At 40.2% G+C, this 25,626-nt stretch overlaps 1 protein-coding gene across 5 annotated transcripts in view; it reads right to left on the bottom strand.

Annotated features, from left to right (window-relative positions):
• The window catches only part of LOC117365590 (acyl-CoA dehydrogenase family member 11-like), a 241,193-nt gene that overhangs the window by 116,036 nt on the left and 99,531 nt on the right, over positions 1 to 25,626 (bottom strand). For all 5 annotated transcript variants that reach the window (XM_033956127.1, XM_033956129.1, XM_033956125.1 and 2 more), the window contains exon 7: positions 13,643 to 13,792. In XM_033956127.1, coding sequence (XP_033812018.1) covers positions 13,643 to 13,792 — 150 coding nt within the window. The remainder of the gene's footprint in view (positions 1 to 13,642; positions 13,793 to 25,626) is intronic.

The raw sequence follows: 25,626 nt of genomic DNA, 5'->3' as shown, positions 1-25,626 counted from the left end.
AACTATGGTTGCGCCAGTAGTCCACTTGAGGTCTACCTCCAAAGAAGAGATTTGCAAAACTATAATGTGGTCTTCAGTCCATACATACACATCTCAGTATTGTTTGTAACAGGACTCTCAACATACCGTATATACTCGAATATAAACTGGAATTTTTGGGCCAAAAAAATTTGCCAAAAAATGGGGGTCCCGGTTTATATTTGGGTCAATGCCCCCTCCCAGAATTTTTTAAGGCCGCCACTGCCAGGCTCTACCCTGCCTCCCTTCCTGCCCTATCCTCATACGGTACCTTATCTTGCCGATCTGTGGTAGCCAGTAAGGATGCCTCTCGGTACCAAGCAGCAGCGCCAATTCGCACTACTGCTCCTGTCGCTCAGGGGCCGAAGGAACTCGCGGCAGCTGGTTAGCAGCAGGGCAGGAACTTGCAAAATTCGCTCCTGCCCGCTGCACCTCCACTGCGGATCGGCAAGATGAGGTACCGTATGAGGCAAGGGCAGGGAGGGAGGCGGGGACAGAGCCTGGGAGGGAGGAAGGGTGCAGAGTCTGACGGGGGAAGGAAGGAAGGGTGCTGGGTGCAGAGTCTGGCAGGAAGGGCGCTGGGTGAAGTGCCTGACAGGGGGGAGGGGGCTGGGTGCAGAGCTTGGCAGGGAGGAGGCTGTGGAATGCGTGTATCTATCAAGCCCCCAGAGAACACAGTGCATACAAGCACACTTTGTTCTCTCTATGTAACTACCCTGCTTTTTAATTTTGTGATAAAATATAAAGTTGCAGGATCTTCAATTTATAGGGGATCTGAATGCCAAACTAAAATTTCTGAAAGCAAATCAACTATTTACACTGGCTGCAAATGCCTTGTTTATACTCCAGCTGAAGCTCCTGACAGGGCAGGGCACTTGAATATTAAGCCGCCCGACTTATATTTGAGTCAACCATTTTTCCTCTTTTGGGGGGGGAAAGGGGGTCTTGATTTATGTTCGGATCAACTTATATTCGAGTATATATGGTAACAGTAGGTTTACATCGTTCCATAGTATTGCTTGTTGCCAGGCTACCAGTTTAATATCCCCTTTCAAGCTGAAGGCAGTATATAGCTTCCCACACATGAGAAAATTATCTCCTGCTGATCCTCAGAGAAAAATTACTTACTTGTAGCAGGTGTTCTCTGAGGACAAGCAGAATACATATACTCTCCAAACTCTCCCACATGCACAGTGAACTCTCTTGTTTTTATGAAGCTGGAGAGCTACAGGGAGGGTGTTCAGTTTTCACATATGCATTTCTGCAAGGGCTCCATCAGATGATATTGAGCACAAGTAAGAATATATATCCTGCTGTATTTGGAGAACATCTACTACCGCAGGGGTTCTTAACCTGAGGTCCATGAGGGTAAGATAAAAATTAACATTCATATTTACTATACAGCACGGTACTATTGATTTTTCTAGCAGATAATGAGCGAATAAATGTAGTAATAGTAGTAATGGTAGTAAAAAGCATAGTAGTAAAAGATCTATTTTAATTTGCACAAGAGGATTGTATTTCATAATTATGAGTGGTTATTTTTTTGCATTAAAAAGAGTGGTTTTTTAAGATTGTTTACTTTAAAGTTTAATAATACTTTGTGTATGTCATATGTATGAGACAATCAATCAAATCTTGATAAATAAAGTACATTATATTCATTGCATGCAAAGTTGTGTTTATGTGACTATTTCTGGGGAAAGGGGAACCATAGCTTTCATCAGATTCTTAAAAGGGGGTCTGTGACTCATAAAAGGTTAAAAATCACTGTACTATAGGTAAGCAACTTCGCTTTCCTTCCCTATGTGCTTGATAGTTAGTGCTCTGCTATGTTTTCTGAACTAGTTTACATAAGGTTCCAATGACTGTTATTCCCTGATCTCTCCCTAATCAGTATCTTAGCTCCTTCCACCTGTAATCTGAACAAAGATGTCCGAGCAGTGTTACCATATGGCTCCAGAAAAAGGAGGAGATTGAGAAAGGAGAAATTAGATTCTTATCTGCTAATTTCTTTCTGTTAGCCTCTAGACTAGTATAGCCCTTACGAATGGGAAATATACCTCACTGCTACCAGCAGGTGGAGACTGAGAACAAACTTATATATCAGGATAGCTTCCCCTCTTGCAATCCAGTATGCCGAATAGCCAACCAGAACCTAGGAAAAACTTCAACTGCAAACAGTAAAACATACACCGAACAGGAGTGAAAAAACAACAAACATCTGTATACAACTGTTGGAACATGTGTAGAACTTAATCGTGGTATAGAAAATATCCCCACAGCTCACCAGCTAAGCCAGCTGAGCCATAGCCACTATTCTTAATTCTCCCCAGCCCTAGAAAAATACTAGAATCCGCAAAAAAAAACAAAAAACCTGCACGTGAGCAAAACAAAAACCGCAATCACCGTTCAAAGACAGATAGGGTGGGGGACTATACTAGTCTACAGGCTAACAGAAAGAAAATTAGCAGGTAAGAACCTAATTTCTCCTTCTGTAGTGCCTGGTAGACTGGTATAGTCCTTATGAATGGGACGTCAAGGGTAGGACCCCCGAAGGGCTGAAACAAGAACACATTCACCAAATACCTTGTCCTGACACGCTTGAACATCCACATGGTAGTGTCTGACAAAGGAATGCAGAGAAGACCAAACTGCATCCTTGCAAATATCCACAGGAGGCACTAGAGAATACTCAGCCAAAGAAGCTGCCTGACCCCGAGTGGAATGAGCCTTGAGAAATTCTGGAACATACTTTTTCTTCAGAAGATAAGCAGAAGCAATAGTTTCCTTAATCCAGTATAATAGTAGTCTTAGAAGCGCCATCCACCCTCTAAGGCCCTGCGAGGAGGACAAAGATGATCTGATTTCCTGAACTCCTGAGTCCTCTGCACATAAGAGCGAAGGACCTGACTGACATTCAACTTATGCAACTATCTCTGCTCGGAAGAGCCCTCCTGGCTACCCAACACCAGCAGAACCAAAGCCTGTTTGCCGTACAGTGAAAGATTAGAGAACCTGGGCCTCTTCTCCCTCGAACAGAGATTGAGAGGGAACATGATCTAAACATTCAAGGTACCTAAGGGGATAGACTTAGTAGATAAGGACAGGTTGTTCACCCTCTCCAAGGTAGGGAGAACGAGAGGGCACTCTCTAAAGTTGAAAGGGGATAGATTCTGTACAAACGTAAGGAAGTTCTTTTTCACCCAGAGAGTGGTAGAAAGCTGGAACGCTCTTCTGGAGGCTGTTATAGGGGATTCATGACAAAGTTAGACAAGTTCCTGCTGAACAAGAACAGGCACTGGTAGGGCTAGTCTCGGTTAGGGTGCTGGTCTTTGACCAGAGGGCCGCCGCGTGAGTGGACTGCTGGGCATGATGGACCATTGGTCTGACCCAGCAGCAGAAATTCTTATGTTCTTATAAAAAGGAGAAACTACCTTTGGCAGAAAAGAAGGGACAGGCCTCAAGACAACCCGCTCCCTAGAAAACTCCAAGAAAGGAGCCCTACAAGTAAAAGCCTGCAGCTCGGAAACATATCTAGCTGAAGTAATGGCCACCAAGAAAACCACTTTAAGAGTAAGGTCCTTCAAAGAACAGTCACCCAATGGTTCAAAAAATGGGCGCACTAGATCTGACAGAACCAGATTCAGATCCCAAGACAGAACAGAGGGTCTTAAGAGAGGTTTCAGCAATTTGGCCGCCCGCAAGAAGCAGTCAAATGCTGACCTTTCAACAACCCACAAAAAGCTGACAAGGCCGCAAGCTGAACCCAGAGAGAAGACCAAGCCAGTCCCCTATCCAGACCAGCAGCGTCTACCATGAACTATCAAGGCTCAAAGTGAACAAAGCCATGGGACCGGATAAACTACATCCCAGAGTGCTTAGGGAGTTGAGAGATGTCCTGGCGGAATCATTATCTGCGCTCTTCAATCTTTCCCTAAGTATAGGAAGAGTCCCATTGGACTGGAAAACAGCTAACGTCATTCCGCTCCACAAAAAGGGTTGCAGGACGGAGGCTGCAAATTACAGACCGGTAAGTCTCACATCGATAGTGAGTAAACTTATGGAAACATTAATCAAACACAAATTAGATACGATCCTGAACGATGAGAATCTATGAGATCCCCATCAACATGGATTTACAAAGGAAAGGTCCAGCCAATCCAATCTAATCAGTTTCTTTGACTGGGTAACGAAAAAGCTAGATATGGGGGAGTCCTTGGATGTCATGTACTTGGACTTCAGTAAGGCTTCTGATAGTGTCCCACACCGTACGTTATTGAGTAAGATGAGTTTGTTGGGATTAGGAAAAACATTGACTGCATGGGTTAAAGACTGGCTCAGAGGTAGACTTCAGAGGGTGGTGGTAAATGGTACTCTCTCCAAAACATCGGAAGTGATCAGTGGAGTGCCGCAGGCTCGGTCTTGGGTCTGATCCTATTTAATATCTTTGTAAGGGACCTGGGTCGGGGGCTTCGAGGTAAAATTACATTATTTGCAGATGGGCAAAAGCACTATGGCCGACAGTATGGCACAGGACCTACTCTTACTGGAACATTGGTCCACAACTTGGCAACTAAGTTTTAATACCAAAAAGTGTAAGGTCATGCACCTTGGCAGCAGAAATCCATGCAGAACTTACACCCTAAATGGTGAGACCTTAGCAAGAACTGCAGAAGAACGGGACTTAGGAGTGATCATTAGTGAAGATATGAAGATTGCCAATCAAGTGGAGAAAGCTTCATTCAAGGCTAGACAAATGCTGGCTTGTATCCGAAGAAGTTTCGTCAGCCAGAAGCCCGAAGTTGTAATGCCGTTGTACAGGTCCATGGTGAGACCTCATCTGGAATATTGTGTACAATTCTGGAGGCCACATTATCAAAAGGATGTGCTGAGAGTTGAGTCGGTTCAGCGAATGGCCACCAGGGTGGTCTCAGGATTCAAGGATCTCCCATATGAGGAACGTCTGGGTAAGTTGCAGCTATACTCACTCAAGGAACGCAGAGAGAGGGGTGACATGATCGAGACATTCAAATATGTTACGGGCCGTATTGAGGTAGAAGAAGATATCTTTTTCCTTAAAGGACCTATGGCAACAAGAGGGCATCTGTTGAAAATCAGGGGTGGGAGATTTCATAGTGATACTAGGAAGTATTTCTTCACTGAAAGGGTGGTTGATCGTTGGAATGATCTTCTACTGCAGGTAATTAAGGCCAGCAACGTGCTAGATTTTAAGAAAAAATGGGATAAGCATGTGGGATCACTTCTAGGAAGAACTTAGGAGGGTGGGTTATTAGAGTGGGCAGACTTGTTGGGCCGGTGGTCCGTTTCTGCCGTCATATTCTATGTTTCTATCCTGCGAGAACTCAAAGATATTAGGCAAAGAAGCGCGAAGAGAGACCACTCTACGCACAGCACAGCACTCCTCAAATAGTCACCAAACCCTCACATAGGCCAGAGAGGTAGAAAGCTTTATCTGAATATCCCCTTCTTACCTAGGCGATCCCTTTCAAGAGCCAAGCCATAAGACAGAAGGGACCCGAATCGAACATTGGAAAGGGACCCTGAGTCAGAAGGTTGTCCAATAGAGGCAGAAGATCCACCACCAGATGCCTCACCAGATCTGCATACCACGGTCGCCTGGGCCAATCCGGAGCCACCAGAAACACAGGCCTGGATGTTGAACTATGCGGAGAAGAACTCTGCCCACTAATGGCCATGGAGGGAACACATACAACAGCCCCTCCGATGGCCATGGTTGAACCAGAGCATCCAGGCCCTTGGACTGACCATCTCTGCAACAACTGAAGAAACGGGGTGTTTTGGCGTTGGCACTCGTTGACCTCAAAACTGCACTATCAACTGAAAGGCCACGGGGCTTAGACATCACTCTCCGGGATCTAGCATGTGACGACTGAGAAAGTCTGCCTGAACATTCTCCACTACGGCTATGTGGGAGGCTGAAATGTCCTGAAAATGAGACTCTGCCCAGACCTTGAGCAGCGCCGCCTCCTATGCACTAAAGTGCTCCGGGTGTCCCCCTGATGAGTGACAAAGGCCATCGCCATGGAATTGTCCGAAAGAACCCTGACTGACATGCCCATCAAAAAGGGCTGGAAGGCTAACAACGCCAGACAGATGGCTTTGATCTCTAAGACATTGATCGACCAAGAAGCCTCCTCCGTGGACCAGGTGCCCTGAGCTGAGTGACCTAGACACTGAGCTCCCCAACCGAGAAGGCTGGCATCCGTGAGCACTATCCACTGTGGCTGATCCAGACTCACCCCTTGTACAAGATGTGAGGTCTGGAGCCACCAACGAAGACTGCACCGAGCCAAGCCCAGAAGCGGAACAGAATGATCCAGATTGTTCCTCTGAGGCGACTGAAGAGGACGCATGTGGGCCTGTGACCACCTCATTACATCAAGGGAAGCCGCCATCGACCCCAAGACTTGGAGGAAATCTTGCGCCTGAGAACACCAGAACGCCATAAGCAGGCGAATCTGAGATTGCAATTTGCTTACCCGGGCCTACGGAAGGAAGACCTTCCCCAAGGAGGTGTTGAACAGCACTCCTAGATACTCTAGGCACTGAGATGGAGACAACCGGCTCTTGGAAAGGTTGACTACCCATCCCAGTGACTGCAGAAGTTTCACCACCCGAGCCGTGACCTGGTTGCTCTCCTGGAATGACTTCACTCGAATCAACGAGTCGCCCAGGTAGGGATGAACTAGAATGCCCTCTTTTCGCAACGCCACGGCAACAACCATCATCACCTTGGTGAACGTCCGCGGAGCCATGGCCAGACCAAAGGTAAGTGCACAGAACTGATAGTGTTGCCCCAAGATTGCAAAGCGCAGGAAGCGATGATGGGAGGCCCGAATGGGAAAATGCAAGTAGGCCTCCATTAGATAGAGAGAAGTCAGGAGTTCCCCCTGCTGAACCGCCAGAATCACAGACCGCAGAGTTTCCATGCAGAAGGAAGGCACATGAAGAGCCCCGTTGACCCCCTTCAAATCTAGGATGGACCGAAAGGTCCCTTCTTTCTTTGGCACCACAAAGTAATAATAATTCATATACCGCAAAACCGTATAGTTTGATGCGGTTTACAGTAGTTAAAAAAGAATATAATAAAGTAAAAGGCCCTTACTGAAATCGAGTACCAACCTGTGACCCATTCCTGTGGTGAAACTGGAACCACCATGTGGAGATCCAACAATTTTTGAAGGGTCTGGTGAAAGGCCTGCTGCTTCCAAGCCACCTGCGAGGGAGAAGTGACAAAACGATATGGCAAGCTACGGACAAACTCCAGAGCATAGCCGTCCTGAATCACCTCCAGAACCCACTGATAGGATGTGATGTCTGCCCATTTTGAATAAAAATCCCGCAGATGGGCGCCCACCGCAACCAAGATGGACGCTGGCAAGGAGTTATTGGGCAGGATGGGCAGCAGGAGCACTACCCGCACCCCGGTGGGCCCCACAAAAAGACTGCATGTGCTGGAAGAACCTCCCTCTAGAGAGCCCAGGAGTCTGAAAAGAAGCAACCCCTCGACCTGGGCGGAAGCGGCGAAAATCACGCCCACGACCACGAGCAGCATCACCTCGAGCCAGCGGCCTAGGCCTATCCTCAGGCAAACGAGGCACTTTAGAATCAGTGAGAATCTGAACCAACTTGTCCAGGTTCTCACCAAACAAGAAAGATCCTTTAAAGGGAAACTTTGTCAATTTAGCTTTGGACGTCAAATCCACTGACCAAGCGCGAAACCACAAGGTATGGCAAGCTGCTACTGCAAGCTCACAAAAGGTCATACATGTCTCGCACCTATCAAGTACGTTTCAATTACGATCTTTCTGATATCTGGAGCAATCCATCTGGCATGCCGCAAGGGTCACCACTATTAAAGTCCTAGATTTCAAACGTACGGACTTTAATGCAATGGGAAAGTACCTGAAGAAAGAGCTGTTAGGATGGGAGGACATAAGAGAAGTGGAAAGACAGTGGTCTAAGCTGAAAGGAGTGATAAAAATGGCTACGGACCTTTATGTGAAGAAAATCAATAAAAACAAAAGAAAAAGGAAGCCGATATGGTTCTCCAACCTAGTGGCTGAGAAAATAAAGGCGAAAGAGTTGGCGTTCATGAAATATAAAAAAACCCAAGAAGAGGAGAGCAGAAAAGACTACAGGGTGAAACTGAAAGAAGCCAAGAGAGAGATACGCTTGGCGAAGGCACAGGCGGAAGAACAAATGGCTAAAAATGTAAAAAAGGGAGATAAAAATTTTTTCAGATATATTAGTGAAAGGAGGAAGATAAAAAATGGAATTGCTAGGCTAAAAGATGCTGGGAACAAATATGTGGAGAGTGATGATGAGAAAGCAAATGTGCTAAACAAATACTTCTGTTCTGTGTTCACAGAAGAAAATCCTGGAGAAGGACCGAGATTGTCCGGCAAAGTTACACGAGAAAATGGAGTAGATTCTGCGCCGTTCACGGAGGAGGGTGTTTATGAGCAACTTGAAAAACTGAAGGTGGACAAAGCGATGGGACCAGACGGGATCCATCCCAGGATACTAAGGGAACTCAGAGAGGTTCTGGCGAGTCCTATTAAAGACTTGTTCAACAAATCTCTGGAGACGGGAGTGATTCCTGGGGATTGGAGGAGAGCGGATGTGGTCCCTATTCATAAAAGTGGTCACAGGGATGAAGCAGGAAACTACAGGCCGGTGAGCCTCACTTCAGTTGTTGGAAAAATATCCTTGCTGAAAGAAAGGATAGTGTATTTCCTTGAATCTAATGGGTTACAGGATCCGAGGCAACATGGCTTTACAAAAGGTAAATCGTGCCAAACGAACCTGATTGAATTTTTTGATTGGGTGACCAGAGAGCTGGATCGAGGACATATGCTAGATGTAATTTATTTGGATTTCAGCAAAGCCTTTGATACAGTTCCTCATAGGAGGCTGTTGAACAAACTTGAAGGGCTGAAGTTAGGACCCAAAGTGGTGAACTGGGTCAGAAACTGGCTGTCGGACAGACGCCAGAGGGTGGTGGTTAATGGAAGTCGCTCGAAGGAAGGAAAGGTGACTAGTGGAGTCCCTCAGGGTTCGGTGCTGGGGCCAATCCTGTTCAATATGTATGTAAGTGACATTGCTGAAGGGTTAGAAGGAAAAGTGTGCCTTTTTGCAGATGATACCAAGATTTGTAACAGAGTAGACACCGAAGAGGGAGTGGAAAATATGAAAAAGGATCTGCAAAAGTTAGAGGAATGGTCTAATGCCTGGCAACTAAAATTCAATGCAAAGAAATGCAGAGTAATGCATTTGGGGATTAATAATAGGAAGGAACCGTATATGCTGGGAGGAGAGAAGCTGATATGCACGGACGGGGAGAGGGACCTTGGGGTGATAGTGTCCGAAGATCTAAAGGCGAAAAAACAGTGTGACAAGGCAGTGGCTGCTGCCAGAAGGATTCTGGGCTGTATAAAGAGAGGCGTAGTCAGTAGAAGAAAGAAGGTGTTGATGCCCCTGTACAGGTCATTGGTGAGGCCCCACTTGGAGTATTGTGTTCAGTTTTGGAGACCGTATCTGGCGAAAGACGTAAGAAGACTTGAGGCGGTCCAGAGGAGGGCGATGAAAATGATAGGAGGCTTGCACCAGAAGACATATGAGGAGAGACTGGAAGCCCTGAATATGTATACCCTAGAGGAAAGGAGAGACAGGGGAGATATGATTCAGACGTTCAAATACTTAAAGGGTATTAACGTAGAACAAAATCTTTTCCAGAGAAAGGAAAATGGTAAAACCAGAGGACATAATTTGAGGTTGAGGGGTGGTAGATTCAGGGGCAATGTTAGGAAATTCTACTTTACGGAGAGGGTGGTGGATGCCTGGAATGCGCTCCCGAGAGAGGTGGTGGAGAGTAAAACTGTGACTGAGTTCAAAGAAGCGTGGGATGAACACAGAAGATTTAGAATCAGAAAATAATATTAAAGATTGAACTAGGCCAGTTACTGGGCAGACTTGTACGGTCTGTGTCTGTGTATGGCCGTTTGGAGGAGGATGGGCAGGGGAGGGCTTCAATGGCTGGGAGGGTGTAGATGGGCTGGAGTAAGTCTTAACAGAGATTTCGGCAGTTGGAACCCAAGCACAGTACCGGGTAAAGCTTTGGATTCTCGCCCAGAAATAGCTAAGAAGAAAAAAAAAAAAAAAAAAAAAAAAATTTTTTAAATTGAATCAGGTTGGGCAGACTGGATGGACCATTCGGGTCTTTATCTGCCATCATCTACTATGTTACTATGTTACTATTCCCATTGCTTTTCAATGTCTACATGTCTTCATTAGGTGCGCAATTGTCCCAGCTGGGGATAAAATTATTTAGCTACGCAGATGACTTCACGATCATTATCCCATTCACTAGCTCTCTCTCAGAAGTCACTCCCAAAGCAACAGAAGTACTAAATTTGATGGATCAATGGATGACAGAATTCAGACTGAAACTTAACTCAGAAAAAACAAAATTTTTTGTTGCTTCGCCACACCCGCTTGATACCAAAACATCACTATGCATCAATAAACTCAGTTATCCTATTCAATTTACTATGAAGGTATTGGGTGTAAAACTGGACCAGAGCCTAACCATGAAAGACCAGGTGGACTCCATAATCAGAAAGGGTTTCTTCACTCTCTGGAAGCTTCGGTCCATTAGAGCATATTTTGATGTGTCATCATTCAGAATTCTGGTACAATCCCTCATACTGAGTCAACTTGATTACTGTAATATCGCCTACTTGGCAATTTCCCAGAAGAATATGTGGTGACTACAACTAGTGCAAAATACAGCGATCAGACTGATCTTCAGGTTGAAGAAGTTCGATCATGTAACACCTTCCTACCGACTTCTGCATTGGCTGCCGATGGAGGCACATGTGAAGTTTAAGTTTGGTTGTTTCTGTTTTAAGGTACTATTCGGTTTACCCCCTAAATACATAACGGACTTTTTTTCTTTCTCAGCCAACAGACATAAGAGAAGCTCACACTTGAATTTTGTTTCCCCTCCGGTGAGAGGATGTAAATTTAAAAACATCATCAACATCTTCTTTCATATCAGGCAGCATTATGGGGTAAAGATCTAGAACAATTGCTTACGTCTACTACTTACAGGGGATTTAGGAAACGCCTAAAAACATATCTGTTCCTAAAGTACTTAGGTAACTAACCTGCGCAATCTCATTCCACAATAACTGATCCCTAGAGCTGTTAATCACTAGCTTTTAATTTTGTTAAATCCACTCAATTTGTAGCATCTTTTAATCAATGTCAACTGGCAGAACATTGTTAAATTCACTCAATCTGTAACATCTTTTAATTATTGTAAACCGCATAGAACTTCACGATCCTGTGGTATATAAACCGTGCTGAGCTCCACATCCATGGAGATGATGCAGTATATAAACTTAAGGTTTAGTTTAGTTATATTATTATTGTTATATTATACATGGCATCTGAAAGATAAGACGCATCCAATTCAATCTTTGCCAGATTTACTGTCAAGCACATGCTCGACCCAGCGAAAATACACCCAAGCCACCAGCCCGCCACATATCGCCGCCTGGACAGCCAGAGCTGTCACATCAAAACTCTGTTTAAGGAGGGATTCCAACTTACACTCCTCAGGATCCTTCAAGGCCGCACCATCCTCAATAGAAACGGTATGCCTCTTAAAGATGGCCGAGATCACTGCATCCACCATAGGCGACTTCAGAGTCTCCCTATCCCCTTCAGGAATGGGACACAGACGAGCCATGGAGTGCGCAAAACAAAAGGGAGCTTCCAGCACCTGCCGCTGTGCGAGTATAATGTCCTGAATATCCTGATGCCTAGGAAAAGAGCTGGAAGCAGAGCGGATCCCCTTAAGCAAGGGGTCCACCAAACGCGGGGGCTACGACACGGTGACCTCAAAGTGCAAAACCGAGAAGACCTGAAGAATTAGCTCATGAAGCTCTTCCAGCTGAAAAATGCATACCACAGACGCATCTTCGCCAGCTGGGGGGTACTCGAACCCCTCGCTGGTGGAATCCGGCCCCCCAAGAGGTTCCTGGAAATCTCCCCAAGGGTCCAAGTCCTCATCAATAACATCTTGCTCCTCTGGACAAAAATCCTCATCCCAAGATATTCTCAGGCGCTTGGATAAGAGAAGAGTAGAAGGAGGCAAAACCACTGCTGTATGGGGCACTACTGGGAAGACATTGAGAGCATCACCCTCCCCCCCTCCACGAGACCCCCGGAGTGGGCACGGAACCTCCAGCTGCCAGCACATACATAGTGCCAATATAAATTCAGGGGGGAAAAACTCCCTGCGGCCCCAAGGGACTCCCTGCCTCAGCAGGGGACCCTGCCATACCTTGCGCCTGTATTTCCAGAACATGGGGAAGGAAACCGCTAAAATCGGAGCTCCTGCGGTCTGCTGCATCTGAAAAGCCTGGGACTTTCCTGACGCTAAGGCCGAAGAACCAACCAACATGAAAAGAGAATCCTCAGCTACTCCGGCGGCAAGGGAATCCTTTTCACCCTGATAGTCGGCGGCTGGGGAACCCTTCGCGTAGGCGTCAGGGACAGCCCGGGCTTCCCCACAATCTGAAGTCGACTCACGAGGTACATGCAGCTGGGTATCCCGGCCGCCGGCAACTGCTGCCAACGAGACTCCCCCACCACTCCGGTCTGCTTAACGCTTGCACAGGCTGCTCACTGTGCTGAAAAACCACCGTAGCTGAAAGAAAAGTGCCGGTTAGATTAGAAAATACAGAAAAAAGGCATGATTTTTTTGTCTTTTTTTTTTTTAATTTTTTTTAACTTAGAACAGATTTCATGGCTCTCAAATCTGGAAGCCTGACCAACCAGGTGCTGGCTGAGGCACCTCTACAAAAATGTGGGGAGGTGGAGGAAGTTGGAGGGAGGGACCCAGCATGAGACCTGCCGAGTTTAACACCCCAGGGTCAGACGGATCTCAAAACAGGACCAGTCCAAGCTCTATCTGGCACAAAACGGGAACCCAGGAGTCCAAAACAAAATTCCAACAGTACTAAGAGGTGAACCAAATTTGTCTTACTACCTGCTAATGGAGACTGAGGAAGACTGGATTGCAAGAGGGGAAGCTATCCCGATATACAAGTTTGTTCTCAGTCTCCATCTGCTGATGGCAGTGAGGTATGTAACCCATTCGTAAGGACTATACCAGTCTACCAGGAGCTACAGAATCTGAGTTTTACTTCCAATGCTTTCAATGGAAGTAAAATCCAGACGTCTCAATCCATTCTTCTTTTTTTCCTGGAGCCATATGGTAACCCTATTTCTGAGCATCTCTGTCTAGTGCAGAAGTTTTCAACTCCATCCTTGGGACATACCCAGCCAGTCAGATTTTCAGGATATCCACAATGAATATACAAAAGGTTGATCTGTATGACTACTCTCCAATGCATGCAAATCTCATGCATTTCCATTATGGATATCCTGAAAACCTGACCGGCTGGCTGGGTCCTGAGGAATAGGTTGAGAACTACTGGTTCAATGTGAGGCCCTGGAGAGAAAAGATCTATCTAAACAAAGGGTTATATATTTAACTACGTACCCTAAATGCTTTGGCTCCATCCAGCAACAGCTCAGCTGTTGGCATTTGCCGTGTCCCCAGCTTCTCCTTTAGCCTCTGTACTTCAATGCCGTTTAGTTTCCCTTCTTCACTTTGAATCTTCAGATAGAAAAGTGACAGCCCTTTGGTCCCCTAGGAATGAGAAACAACAACATTTAAAGATGTCTGGAGTCCAAAAGAGAAGGGTATTTCTTTCTTAGGAATATAATATAGACAGAACACTAAAAGGACAATTTTCAGAAGGTGTTTCCATATTTTGACAGGTACCTTCTAAAACTTTTCCTTCCCCCAACACCCAACCCAAGCAGTGTAAGGGAAAGTACACATGCTGTCCATGCCACAGGGAGTTTTTACCTTTAAAAATCAACTTGCAGGTCTGTTGGTATAAAGTACCTATGGACCTGCCAATTTTACAGGCAAACTTTGAACACTGCCCCCAAGATAATTTGACATAATGTCCTGCCCTCAGCCAGAGACATCTTTGATGCCAATTCATTTTTCAACAGGATGGCGTCCAGTGCCATAAAGCCAAGAAATGCCTTACCTGGTTCAAGGAAAACAAGGTTGAGTTGCTGGACTGGCCAGGAAACAGCCCAGATCTCAACCCCATTGAGAACCTCTGGGCCAGATTAAAGAGAGCAATAGCAGCAAAGTGATAGTCCAACAAAAATGAATTGATAGCAGCAATAATCAACTATAACACCTATGAATCTCCAAAGACTTGTGGGCAGCATGCCAAGATGATATGAGGCAGTAATCAAGGCTAAGGGATATGAAACTCGCTACCATTGAGACTAATGAAGTCATCAGATAACTGAAAATAATTATTAGCTTGGGTAGCTTATGAACAGCATTTTTGTGAACTGTGCCAAATATTTTACTGGTCTTGTTATGGGATTACAGCATTTCTGTTATTAATTGAAAAAGCACAGCTATTTACCGTAACAGGTGTTATCCAGGGACAGCAGGCAGATATTCTCAACATATGGGTGACGTCAACCACGGAGCCCTGATGCGGACAAATTCACAGGCAGACTTGCTTGAAGAACTTTTGGAAAGTTCGCAACTGCCGCACCACTCATGCACAAGTGCCTTCCCGCCCGATGTAGAGCGTGCATCTCCTCAGTTCAGATAGCTAGCTAAGAAGCCAACCATGGGAGGTGGATTGTAAGAATATCTGCCTGTTGTCCCTGGATAACACCTATTAAAGTAACTGTGCTTTATCCCAGGACAAGCAGGAACATATTCTCAACATATGGGTGACCTCCAAACTAAACAGTATAGGATGGTGGGAGTGTTGGAAATTCAGGAGAATAAATTTTGTAATACTGCCTGGCCAAAGTGGCCATCCCGTCCGGAAAAAGAATCCAGACAATAATGAGAGGTGAATGTATGAACTGAGGACTAAGTGGCAGCTTTGCAGATTTCTTCAATAGGAGTAGATCTAAGGAAAGCTAACTTTATGGGTTGTGACTCGACCCTGTAGATGCAGTCCAGCCTGAGCATAGCAGAAAGAGATGCAAGCAGCCAACCAGTTGGAGATGGTTCTCTTGGAAACTGGATGTCACAACTTGTTTGGATCAAAGGACACAAAAAGTTGAGGAGAAGATCTTTGTGGCTTAGACCTTTGTAAATAGAAAGACAAAGCATGCTTGCAGTCCAGAGTATGAAGAGCTGTTTCTCCAGGGTGAGAATGAGGCTTTGGAAAAGACACTTGAAGTACAATGGATTGATTGAGATGAAATTCTGAAACCACTGTTGGCAAGAATTTATGATGAGTATGGAGGACCACCTTGTCGTGATGGAATACTGTGAAAGGTGGATCCGCTACTAAAGCTTGTAGCTCACTGACTCTGCAAGTAGACGTGAGAGCAATGAGAAAAACCACTTTCCAAATGAGATATTTGAGATGAGCCGAAGACATTGGTTCAAATGGAGGTTTCATCAATTTAGCAAGAACAACATTGAGATCCCAAACCACTGGAGGCGGTTTGAGAGGTGGTTTGACATTGAAAAGTCCTTTCATAAATCTGGAAACCATAGGATGAGTAGAGAGAGGTATCCCCTCTAAATGCTGATGAAAAGCAGCAATTGCACTGAGATGGACTCCAATGGATATTGATTTGAGACCTGACTTAGATAAATGAAACAAGTAATCCAGAACTGAAGACAAGGAGGTAGACTGAGGCTCCTTGTGATGAAGAGTGCACCAAGCAGAAAACCTAGTCCATTTCTGGTTGTAACATTGCCTAGTGGTAGGCTTCCTGGAAGCCTCTAAAATGTCTTTGACAGATTGAGAAAACTGTAGATCAGCATTTACATTGAAAAGTACCAAGCTGTAAGGTGCAGAGACTGCAGGTTGGGATGAAGTAGAAAAACTGGTAGGTGTAGTGGCTCCCTGCTGCTGAATTGAAGTAGAAGGGAGAATCAAGGTTGTCTGGGACACCGAGGAGCTATGAGAATCACGGTGGCATGTTCATGTTTGTTTGACGAGTGTCTTGAGAATAAGAGGGAATGGAGGAAACGCATAAAGGAATTTGCTCGTCCATTCCAGAAGAAAAGAATCTGCCTCCAAGCGTTGAGGAGAGTAGATCCTGGAGCAAAACTGAGGCAGTTTGTTGTTGTGGGGAGACACATAGAGATTTATTTGAGGAGTTCCCCACTGAGAAAAAATGTGATGGAAAGGCGATGAATTGAGTGTCTATGTTGGAGGAACCAAATAGTCCATTGGGTCGCTACAATAACCCCCTGAGATGTTGATTCTTTGATGAGCCAGTCATCCAAGTATGGGAAGTCCTGAAGCCATGACTGTGCAGAACTGCTGCCATCACTACTAGGCAATTGGTGAAAACTCTGGGAGATGATGCCAGGTCGAAAGGTAGCACTCTGTACTGAAAATGATGATTTCCCACCTGAAATCTGAGGAACTTGCGAGAGGCTGGATGAATGGGGATGTGAGTGTAAGCCTCTTTGAGATCCAGAGAGCATAAACAATCATTGTGATCCAGAAGGGGATACAAGGATGCTAGAGACAGCATCCAAAATTTTTCTCTGACAAGAAATTTGTTGAGAGCTCGAGCTTCTTTTTTTTTTAAATATCTTTATTCATTTTTACATTTTATAATCAAGTGTAAAAGAAATCAAATCATACTGTACATTTTTCACTTGAAACTCTACATTCATTTTATATCATAGATTATCTCCCCTCCCTCCCTTTTCATATATTACCCTTCATAATGTTATAAAACCCACTTATCCCCTATCCCTCTACACATATTTAATGGGGATAAATACAATCATTTATTATAATACTCAATTAATGGTCCCCACACCCCTTTAAATTTCTTATAATAACCACTCTTAATTGCCAATGTTTTTTCCATTTCATACACTTGACAAACCGAACTCCACCAAAAACAATAATTCAATCCCCTATAGTCTTTCCAATTATATGTTATATGTTGGATGGCAACTCCTGTTAAAATCATTAACAGTTTATTATTATTCGATGAAATTTGACTTTTGGCCCTCAAAGACATTCCAAACAAAACTGTGTCATATGATAAGGCCACAGGATTTTCTAACATACAATTTATTTGACCCCAGATCAATTTCCAAAAATTATTAATAAACGGACAATAAAATAATAGATGATCTAGAGTTCCAGCCTCAAGATGACAATGCCAACATCTATTAGACTTAGAGCAATCCAATTTTTGTTTTTTTTTTTTTTTTTTTTTTTTTTTTTTAGCTATTACAGTTTATTTATATCACAGCAGAACATACACAGTTGTAACATCTTTACATATAGTACGAACTAAACACAGATAATCAAAACGTACCAGCGACCAGTTCCCATACTTCATCCTGCAAAACAAACCTGTTCAATAATTTCTTAAAATTATAAAGATTTCCCTGCTGACATATATATGTCGGAATCTCAATCCATGCTTTTGGTCCTATACAGAACTCCTTCAAATTGGGCTCTGTATCTTGATACATTGATGATATTTTAATGATACGGCATTTTCACAAAAGGATGGCATTTTATTGTAAGGGTGTGCAGTTAAAAAATTTTTTTTTTTTTTTTTCCCATTATATTTTTATTTTCAAATTTTACAAAAAGTGTACATAATAATAAAATACATTTGATATATGCATGGTATCACTTTTATATCTAACACAATGTATGTCTGAATTTGATTTTCCCCTTCACCCTCCCCCCACCCTTTTATTGCCTTAATATAATATTTTCAAATTTTATAAAAGTATACAACATATTGGAATACAATTGATAATTATTCAATAACATATTTATATCTACTACAATATATTCTTGATAAATTTCCCTCCCCCCACCCTTCTATTATTTTTTAATCATTTGTTACATTTTGTATCATATATTATAATATATTATATATAAATTGTTTTCCTTATCCCCCCTATATGTGTGTCATAAAAAAAAAGAAAATCTCTAAAAGAAGAAAAGAAGAAAAAGTATTCTATTATTTAATCATTGCAGTATTTTGTCAATGGCCCCCATATTTTTATAAATTTATTATATGTCCCCTTTTGTACTGCTATTGTTCTTTCCATTTTAAAAACATGGCATATTGTATTCCACCAAAATGTGTAGTTTAGGTTGTTGTAATTTTTCCAATTATTAGTTATATGTTGAATGGCAACCCCTGTCATAATTAATAAAAGTTTATTATTTTCTGGTGAAATTTGACTTTTTTTTCTCATCATTGTTCCAAATAAAATTGTATCATATGATATTGCAATATGATTTTCCATTAATTTATTAATTTGTGGCCAAATTGAATTCCAAAAAATTTTAATATAAGGACAATGATATAATAAATGATCTAATGTCCCTGGTTCTAGATTACAGTGCCAGCATCTATTAGACTTAGAACTGTCTAGTTTTTGTAAACGAGTAGGGGTCCAAAAAGCTCTATGTAATAAAAAGAACCATGTTTGTCTCATAGACGCTGACACTGTACATCCCATTCTCCAAGACCAAATTAGTGGCCATTGAGATGCATTAATTTGATGTCCAATCTCAATGCTCCAAATGTCTCTTAGACCATTTTTTGGTTTTTTATTCAAATATCCAGATATTAATTTATACCACAATGCGGCTTGATGTCCTAGGAAGTCTGCTTTAAAGCATAAGAACTTTAAACTATATTGATTGTTTAATGATTTCCATTCAGGGAACCCAACCTGAATGGCCTGCTTCAATTGCAACCATTTAAAACTTTGTGTTTTATTAAGACCAAATCTATGTTGCAATTGTGAAAAATCCAGCAGTTTACCTTCTGAAATAATATCATCTAGAGATCTGATTCCTGCAATAATCCAGTTCTTCCAAAGGATTTGAGCTCCGCCTACTTTGATCTTGGAGTTTATCCATATGGATTGATTAGTTGATTTATATATTGGGATGGGTGTTAATTTATCAATAAATCTCAATGTTTTCCAAGTATCCATTATTATTTTATTTTCTCTGTATCTTTTAGGTATATTAATACTTGGTAAATGAACTAAATTTAGGGGAAACATAAGGCGCCATTCCAAATATAACCAATCTGGTGCATTATCTATAAGTTCTGGGAGGATCCAATACATACCCTGACGTAGAATATAGGCTTGATGGTACCTATAGAAATTTGGAAAATTTACCCCTCCCTCCTTAATTGATTTTTGTAAGGTTACTAAAGCTATTCTAGGTGTTTTACCAAGCCAAAGAAATTTTGTTAAAATTCTATTAAGCTTCTTATAAAAGGACCCCTGAAAATAAATAGGTATCATACTCATTTGGTAGCAAACCACAGGCAACATCATCATTTTAATAGTTTGAACTCTGCCCCACCAAGATATATGTAATGGGTTCCATTGTTCACATAACTCCGTTACTTTTTTTAATACATATTTTTCATTTTCTTTTACAGTATCTTCAATTGTTTTTTTAACTTGAATGCCTAGATATTTAAATCCTTCTTCTTTCCATATGAATGGAAAAATATCAAATAATCCTTTTACACAGTAAACATTCAAGGGTATAATTTCAGATTTATTCCAATTAATTTTATAACCTGAAAATTTGCCAAACTTATCAATTAATTCCAATAAAGAAGATAAGGTAGACTCTGGATTTCTCAAATAAAGCAAAATATCATCAGCATAAGCCGAAATTTTATATTCCATATCTGAATATGGAATTCCTTGTATCTCCCTCGTTTGCTGTATTGCTAACAATAAGGGTTCTAATACAACATCAAATAACAAAGGAGATAAAGGACAACCTTGTCTAACTCCCCTTTGCAATTGAAAACCATCAGATATCTTATTATTAATATTTAATCTTGCAATCGGGAAGCTATACAATGTTTTTACCATTTGTATAAATCCAGAACCTATACCAAACCATTCTAAAGCCTGATACATAAAATTCCATTCTACCCTATCAAATGCTTTCTCAGCATCTAATGAAACTGTAAATGCCGGTTCATCCATTTTTTTTGACAAGTTTAGCATGTGAAATAATAGTCTAGAGTTATTGGAGGAATGTCTTTTAGCAACGAAACCCGTTTGATGCATATCTATAATATGTGGGAGAGCTTTGGCTAATCTCAAAGCCAAAATTTTCGCCAAAAGTTTATTATCAACGTTTATCAAAGATATAGGCCTGTAGTTTGAAACCAAAGTAGGATCTTTATTTGGCTTAGGCAAAACAATTATTATTGATTCAGCCATAGTACCTTTTATATTACCTTTTATAAGTTGTGTCTGATATAATTTTAATAAATGTGGGGAGAGGATATTTTGAAATGTTTTATAAAATTCTACTGTGTAACCATCACCACCTGGAGCGGATCCAACTCTAAGAGATCTCAATGCTGTTTCTAATTCTTTTAATGATATAGGTTCTTCTAAACTTCGTTTTATATGATCAGGAATCTTAGGTCCATTTATTAAATCTAAAAATTTTTTTCCATCTTTTTGTTTCTCCAAATAAGGTTCGGAAGAATATAGATCCTTATAAAAATTTAAAAATTGTTTTAATATTATATTTGTTTGATTTGTTATTATACCATTATCATCTTTTATTCCATTAATATTAGTTCTCCTTTTTTTTGTCTTAAGATAATTTGCTAATAATTTTCCCGCCTTATTAGAATTTCCATAATACATCGTTTGTTTGGAAAACAAATCTTTTCTTATCATTTTTGAAGTTAATTCATTATATTTACCTTTTACTTTCAAAAGAGCTTGCAAAACTTCATATTCCCATTTACTTATCAATTTAGCTTCTAATATTTTTATTTCTTTTTCTAATTCTATATATTGTTTTTTAATTTGTTTCCTAATAAAAGCTGAATATGATATGATATTACCCCTCATAGTTGCTTTAAATGCATCCCATACATTCTCTATAGATGTATCTTCCACTAAATTTATTTGAAAAAATTCATTAATTTGTGTTTTAAAATTTTCCAAAAATTTGTCATCCACAAGCAATGCATTATCAAATCTCCAAAGAGGTCTATTATTTTCTAATTGATCTAATTGTAATTCTATCCATATTCCCGCATGATCCGAAATAATAATAGGATCAATGGAGGCTTTAATCACTTGTTGCACTTTATTTGTTGAAACAAAAATATAATCTATTCTTGAAAATGATTTATGAACCTGTGAACAAAATGAATACTCCTGATCATTAAAATGAAGAATACGCCATATATCTTTCAAATCACATGATCGAACTAAATTATCTAGACCTAAAGATTTAATATTTTTACCTGGTTTTTTATCCAATAATGGATCCATTACAGCATTAAAATCTCCAGCCACCACTAAATTAGAGGCAGCCAGTGGTAATAACATATTTTGTAGCTTTTTGAAAAATTCTGATTGATTCGAATTAGGGGCATATATATTAAATAACGTCAGGGTATCATTTCCCATACCTATATCGATATGTATCCATCTACCATGTGGATCTGAATTTTTTACCTTTATATTGGCCATACATTTTTTGTTTATAAGGATTGCAACTCCTGCTTTTTTGCCCACTGCTGGAGCAAAAAAACATTCTTTTATCCATCCACCTGATAATTTCTGTGATTCCTTCATATTAAGATGGGTCTCTTGCAGACAGTAAATATCTGCATTTTGTTTTTTTAAAAATGTTAATATTTTTTTCCTTTTAATTACGTGATTCAGGCCATTGACATTAATAGAATATATTTTAAAAGACATTATATATTTTAATACTTTTCATTATCTTATTCTTCCTCTCCTCTTTCATATTTAATATCCAAAAAATTTTCTTCATGACACACATATTTAACCCTAATGTATCTCCCTTAATTATTCTAATAAATATTCTCCTTATTCCTCCCTTTCCCACCCAATATATTGGCTGCTTAAGGATACACATTGGAACTGTAATCCTAACATTCTCCCCATTCCAGGCAATCAATATTCAATTGTTTAAACAAATTTCCCTTCTATCTATCTATATTGATCTTTATATATATATTTAATCATTTTCCATAACATTTTATTAATGTATCATTTTCCATTTAACAATATGTTAATTTGTATTTCCTTAGTATTATGATTTCAACATATAATTATTTTAAACATATATGCAGTGTATTATTTAATAATTTTCCTATATTCTGTTCTTTCTTTCATATAATTATTATTGTCTTTTCTTTGTATTGTTTTCCTCCATTTCTTCAAATATTTCGATATGTTATATTTTCTAATTTTTCATAGAGTCTTCAAAACCATCTTAATATATTATGTTAATATATCATAGGTTCTGGTTTAGAGAGAAACTCTTTTAGTTTTTCGGGATCCTCAAAATATAAGGACTTGTCTCCAGATGACACTCTCATTTTCGCCGGGTAGTATAGACCATATTTAAATCCTTTTTCTTTGAGTAGAGGTCTCATGTCTAGTAGTTTTTTCCTTTTAGATGCTGTGTTTTTGGCGAAGTCTGGTAAAAACCATAATCTTGATCCTTTATAATTTAAGTTTTTATCTTTTTTTGCAGCATTTAGTATCTCTAGTGCTTGTTGGTATCTCAACATTTTGAAAATGATTGGTCTTGGTCTGTTTTTATTTTCTAGATTTTTTGTTGGGATTCTATGCGCCCTTTCAATTTCAATTGGTTGTTTCAAGTCTAATTGTAGAATTTTTGGAATTAAATTTTCAAGGAAAAGGATAGTATTTTTTCCCTCTAGATTTTCTTGTATTCCAAAGAGTTTGATGTTCTTTCTTCTTCCTCTATTCTCGTAATCCTCCAGTTGATCTTTTAATTTATTTAATTCCAGGCTGTCGTTTTTACATCTTTTTGATTCACATTCTATATTTTCCATTTTTGATTCTAGTTCAGTTGTTCTTTTGTTGTTAACTTCCATTTGTCTATGTATATTTAAAATTTCTTCTTTCATTTCAGACATATTAGTTATAGTTTCTTTAAGCATTTGTTTGATTTGTTTTAATTCTTCCATGACTTCAGCTTTGCTTAATGTGTCTGATTCTTCGATAGGAAGTGGTATTTTGCTTGGTGTTATTTGTTCTTGTTTCTGTCTTTTTGCAGATGTACCAGCCTCATTTTTGTTTTGTCTGGTACTTGTCATGTTGTTGTTTTCTTTTTCTTTGTTATTCTTATTTCTTGTATTTAGTCTTTTAGATTTGGTATTCTTAGGTTTTTAATCTCTTTTCTTCCAAGATTTTGTTCTATCTTTTGAAGTAGATATTTTTCTTTTTAAGCTCTTTTCTTTTTCCTTTACCTATGTCAGTTTGAAAATTCTTTTCTCACTTTCACTTTTTCATTGAAGTAGGGGAACTCTTTTTTTCTCCTCTCACAAGCCCAATCGCAGCCCTGATTGAGGAGAGCAACACTTTTTTAGAGTTATTTTTCCTATTTTGACCAACTTTAAGCAATTTTCTTCTGTTTTTTTCTCAGCGTCTCTCAATTTCCTCAATGTCTTACTGTTCCAGTTTTTTAAAGTTCCGTTGAACCTTTTCTCTGTCTCCTCTCTCACAAGCCCAATCGCAGCTTTGTCAGAGGAAATTAATATTCAATTCAGTATTTATTTTAGTAAGCTGATATTTATTTGTCTTCAGTGCTTCAGCACTTAATTATTGAGAGAAAATGCAAGTATTCCTCTTTCTTAAATTTTTTTTTTTAATCCCCTTTTTTTTATCAAAGAATAATCTTTTTCCTTTTTTTTTGGTTTCAATATAGCTGGTCAGAATACAAAATTCTTTCACAATTTTTCCAATCAAACTGTTTGATCTCTCACTTGTACTTCGCGTTTTCAGCGCTGTATTCAAGTTTAATGAAACTACCAAAGATACAAATGGTTCTCTGCCTTCCCGTTTCTTGTCTGCACTTTTCTCACTTCAACTGTAGTAATTCAATTTTTTTTTTTTTTTTTTTGGTTATATCTGATCTGAACACAATCTTTCTTCACAATTTCCCAATCAGATTATATAGTCTTTCACATTCATCTCGCAGTATCAGTACTGCTTTCAAGTCTCTTGAATCCGTTGAAAACACAGACAGCACTCAGCTTTTCTGACTCTTACCAGCTTTTTTTCTGTTTCAGTTATATTTTTTCAGAATATAAACTTTTTCCTAATTTTTTCACAATTTCGCCAAACTGTTTAATCACATCTACTTCGCGGTTTCAGCGCTGCATTCAAACTTCAATAAACCGCCAGTACAAACGGTTCTCTGCCTTCCCGACTCTTATCAGCATATATCACGCTTCAACTATAGTAATTCGGCTTTTTTTTTTTAGTTATATCTTGTCAGAACACAACCTTTCTTTACATTTTCTCAATCAAACATACAATTCGCAGTCTCTTGAAATCGCCGAAAATACAGACAGCTCTCTGCTTCCCGACTCTTATCAGCTTTTTTTTTTTTTTCAGTTCACGTTCATCTCGTAGTCTCAGCACTGCTTTCAAGCCTCTTAAAACCTCCGAAAACACAGACTGCTTTCCCGACTCTTATCAGTTTTTTGTTATATCTGATCGGAATATAAACATATACTTCAGCGCTGTATTTAATTTTATGTAACCGCCAACACAAACGGCTCTCTGCTTTCCCGATGCAGTGCTGTATAGGGAGTTATTTCCCGACTCTTGTCAGCACATACCTCTCTTTAAATGCCGCAATTTAGGATTTTATCTTGTATCTTTTGTTCAGCTTTTTATATATATATTTTCTATATAATTATTTTGAAGGAAAAATAATTTTTTTTTTATTTCATTGCCTGGATGGTGAGGAGCTTCACGATCACACCTCCATCCGTGCTCGCGTTAAGCCACGCCCCCTCAGCAATCCAATTTTTGTAAACGAACAGGGGTCCAGAATGCTCTATGCAACAGGAAAAACCATGTTTGCCTCATAGACGCAGACATTGTACATCTTATCCTCCAAGACCAAATACGTGGCCATTGAGATGCATTAATTTGATGCTTAATCTCAATGCTCCAAATATCTCTAAGTACAGTCCTTGGTTTTTTATTTAAATATCCAGACAATATTTTGTACCACTGCGCAGCCTGGTGACCCATAAAATCTGCCTGGAAGCATAAGAATTCTAGAGTAAAATGAGTATTTAAAGATTTCCATTCAGGGAACCCTGCCTGAATGGCCTGCTTCAATTGCAACCATTTATAACTTTGTTTTTTATTAAGTCCAAATTTATGTTGTAATTGTGAAAATTCCAGCAGCTTACCATTATTAATAACATCATTTAAAGTACGTATTCCTGCTTCAATCCAATCCTTCCAGACAATCATAAAACCGCCTATTTGTATCTTGGAGTAAAGCCATATATTTTGACAAGTAGATTTTTGAATAGTAATAGGAGTTAAGTTGTTAACATACTTTAATGTTGTCCATGTGTCCATTAATATCCTAT

This window comes from Geotrypetes seraphini, chromosome 8 (assembly GCF_902459505.1).
Source record: "Geotrypetes seraphini chromosome 8, aGeoSer1.1, whole genome shotgun sequence".
Taxonomy (NCBI): Eukaryota; Metazoa; Chordata; class Amphibia; order Gymnophiona; family Dermophiidae; genus Geotrypetes; species Geotrypetes seraphini.
The sequence above is the reverse complement of the archived record's forward strand: the minus strand, read 5'-3'. Positions and strand labels throughout refer to the sequence as shown.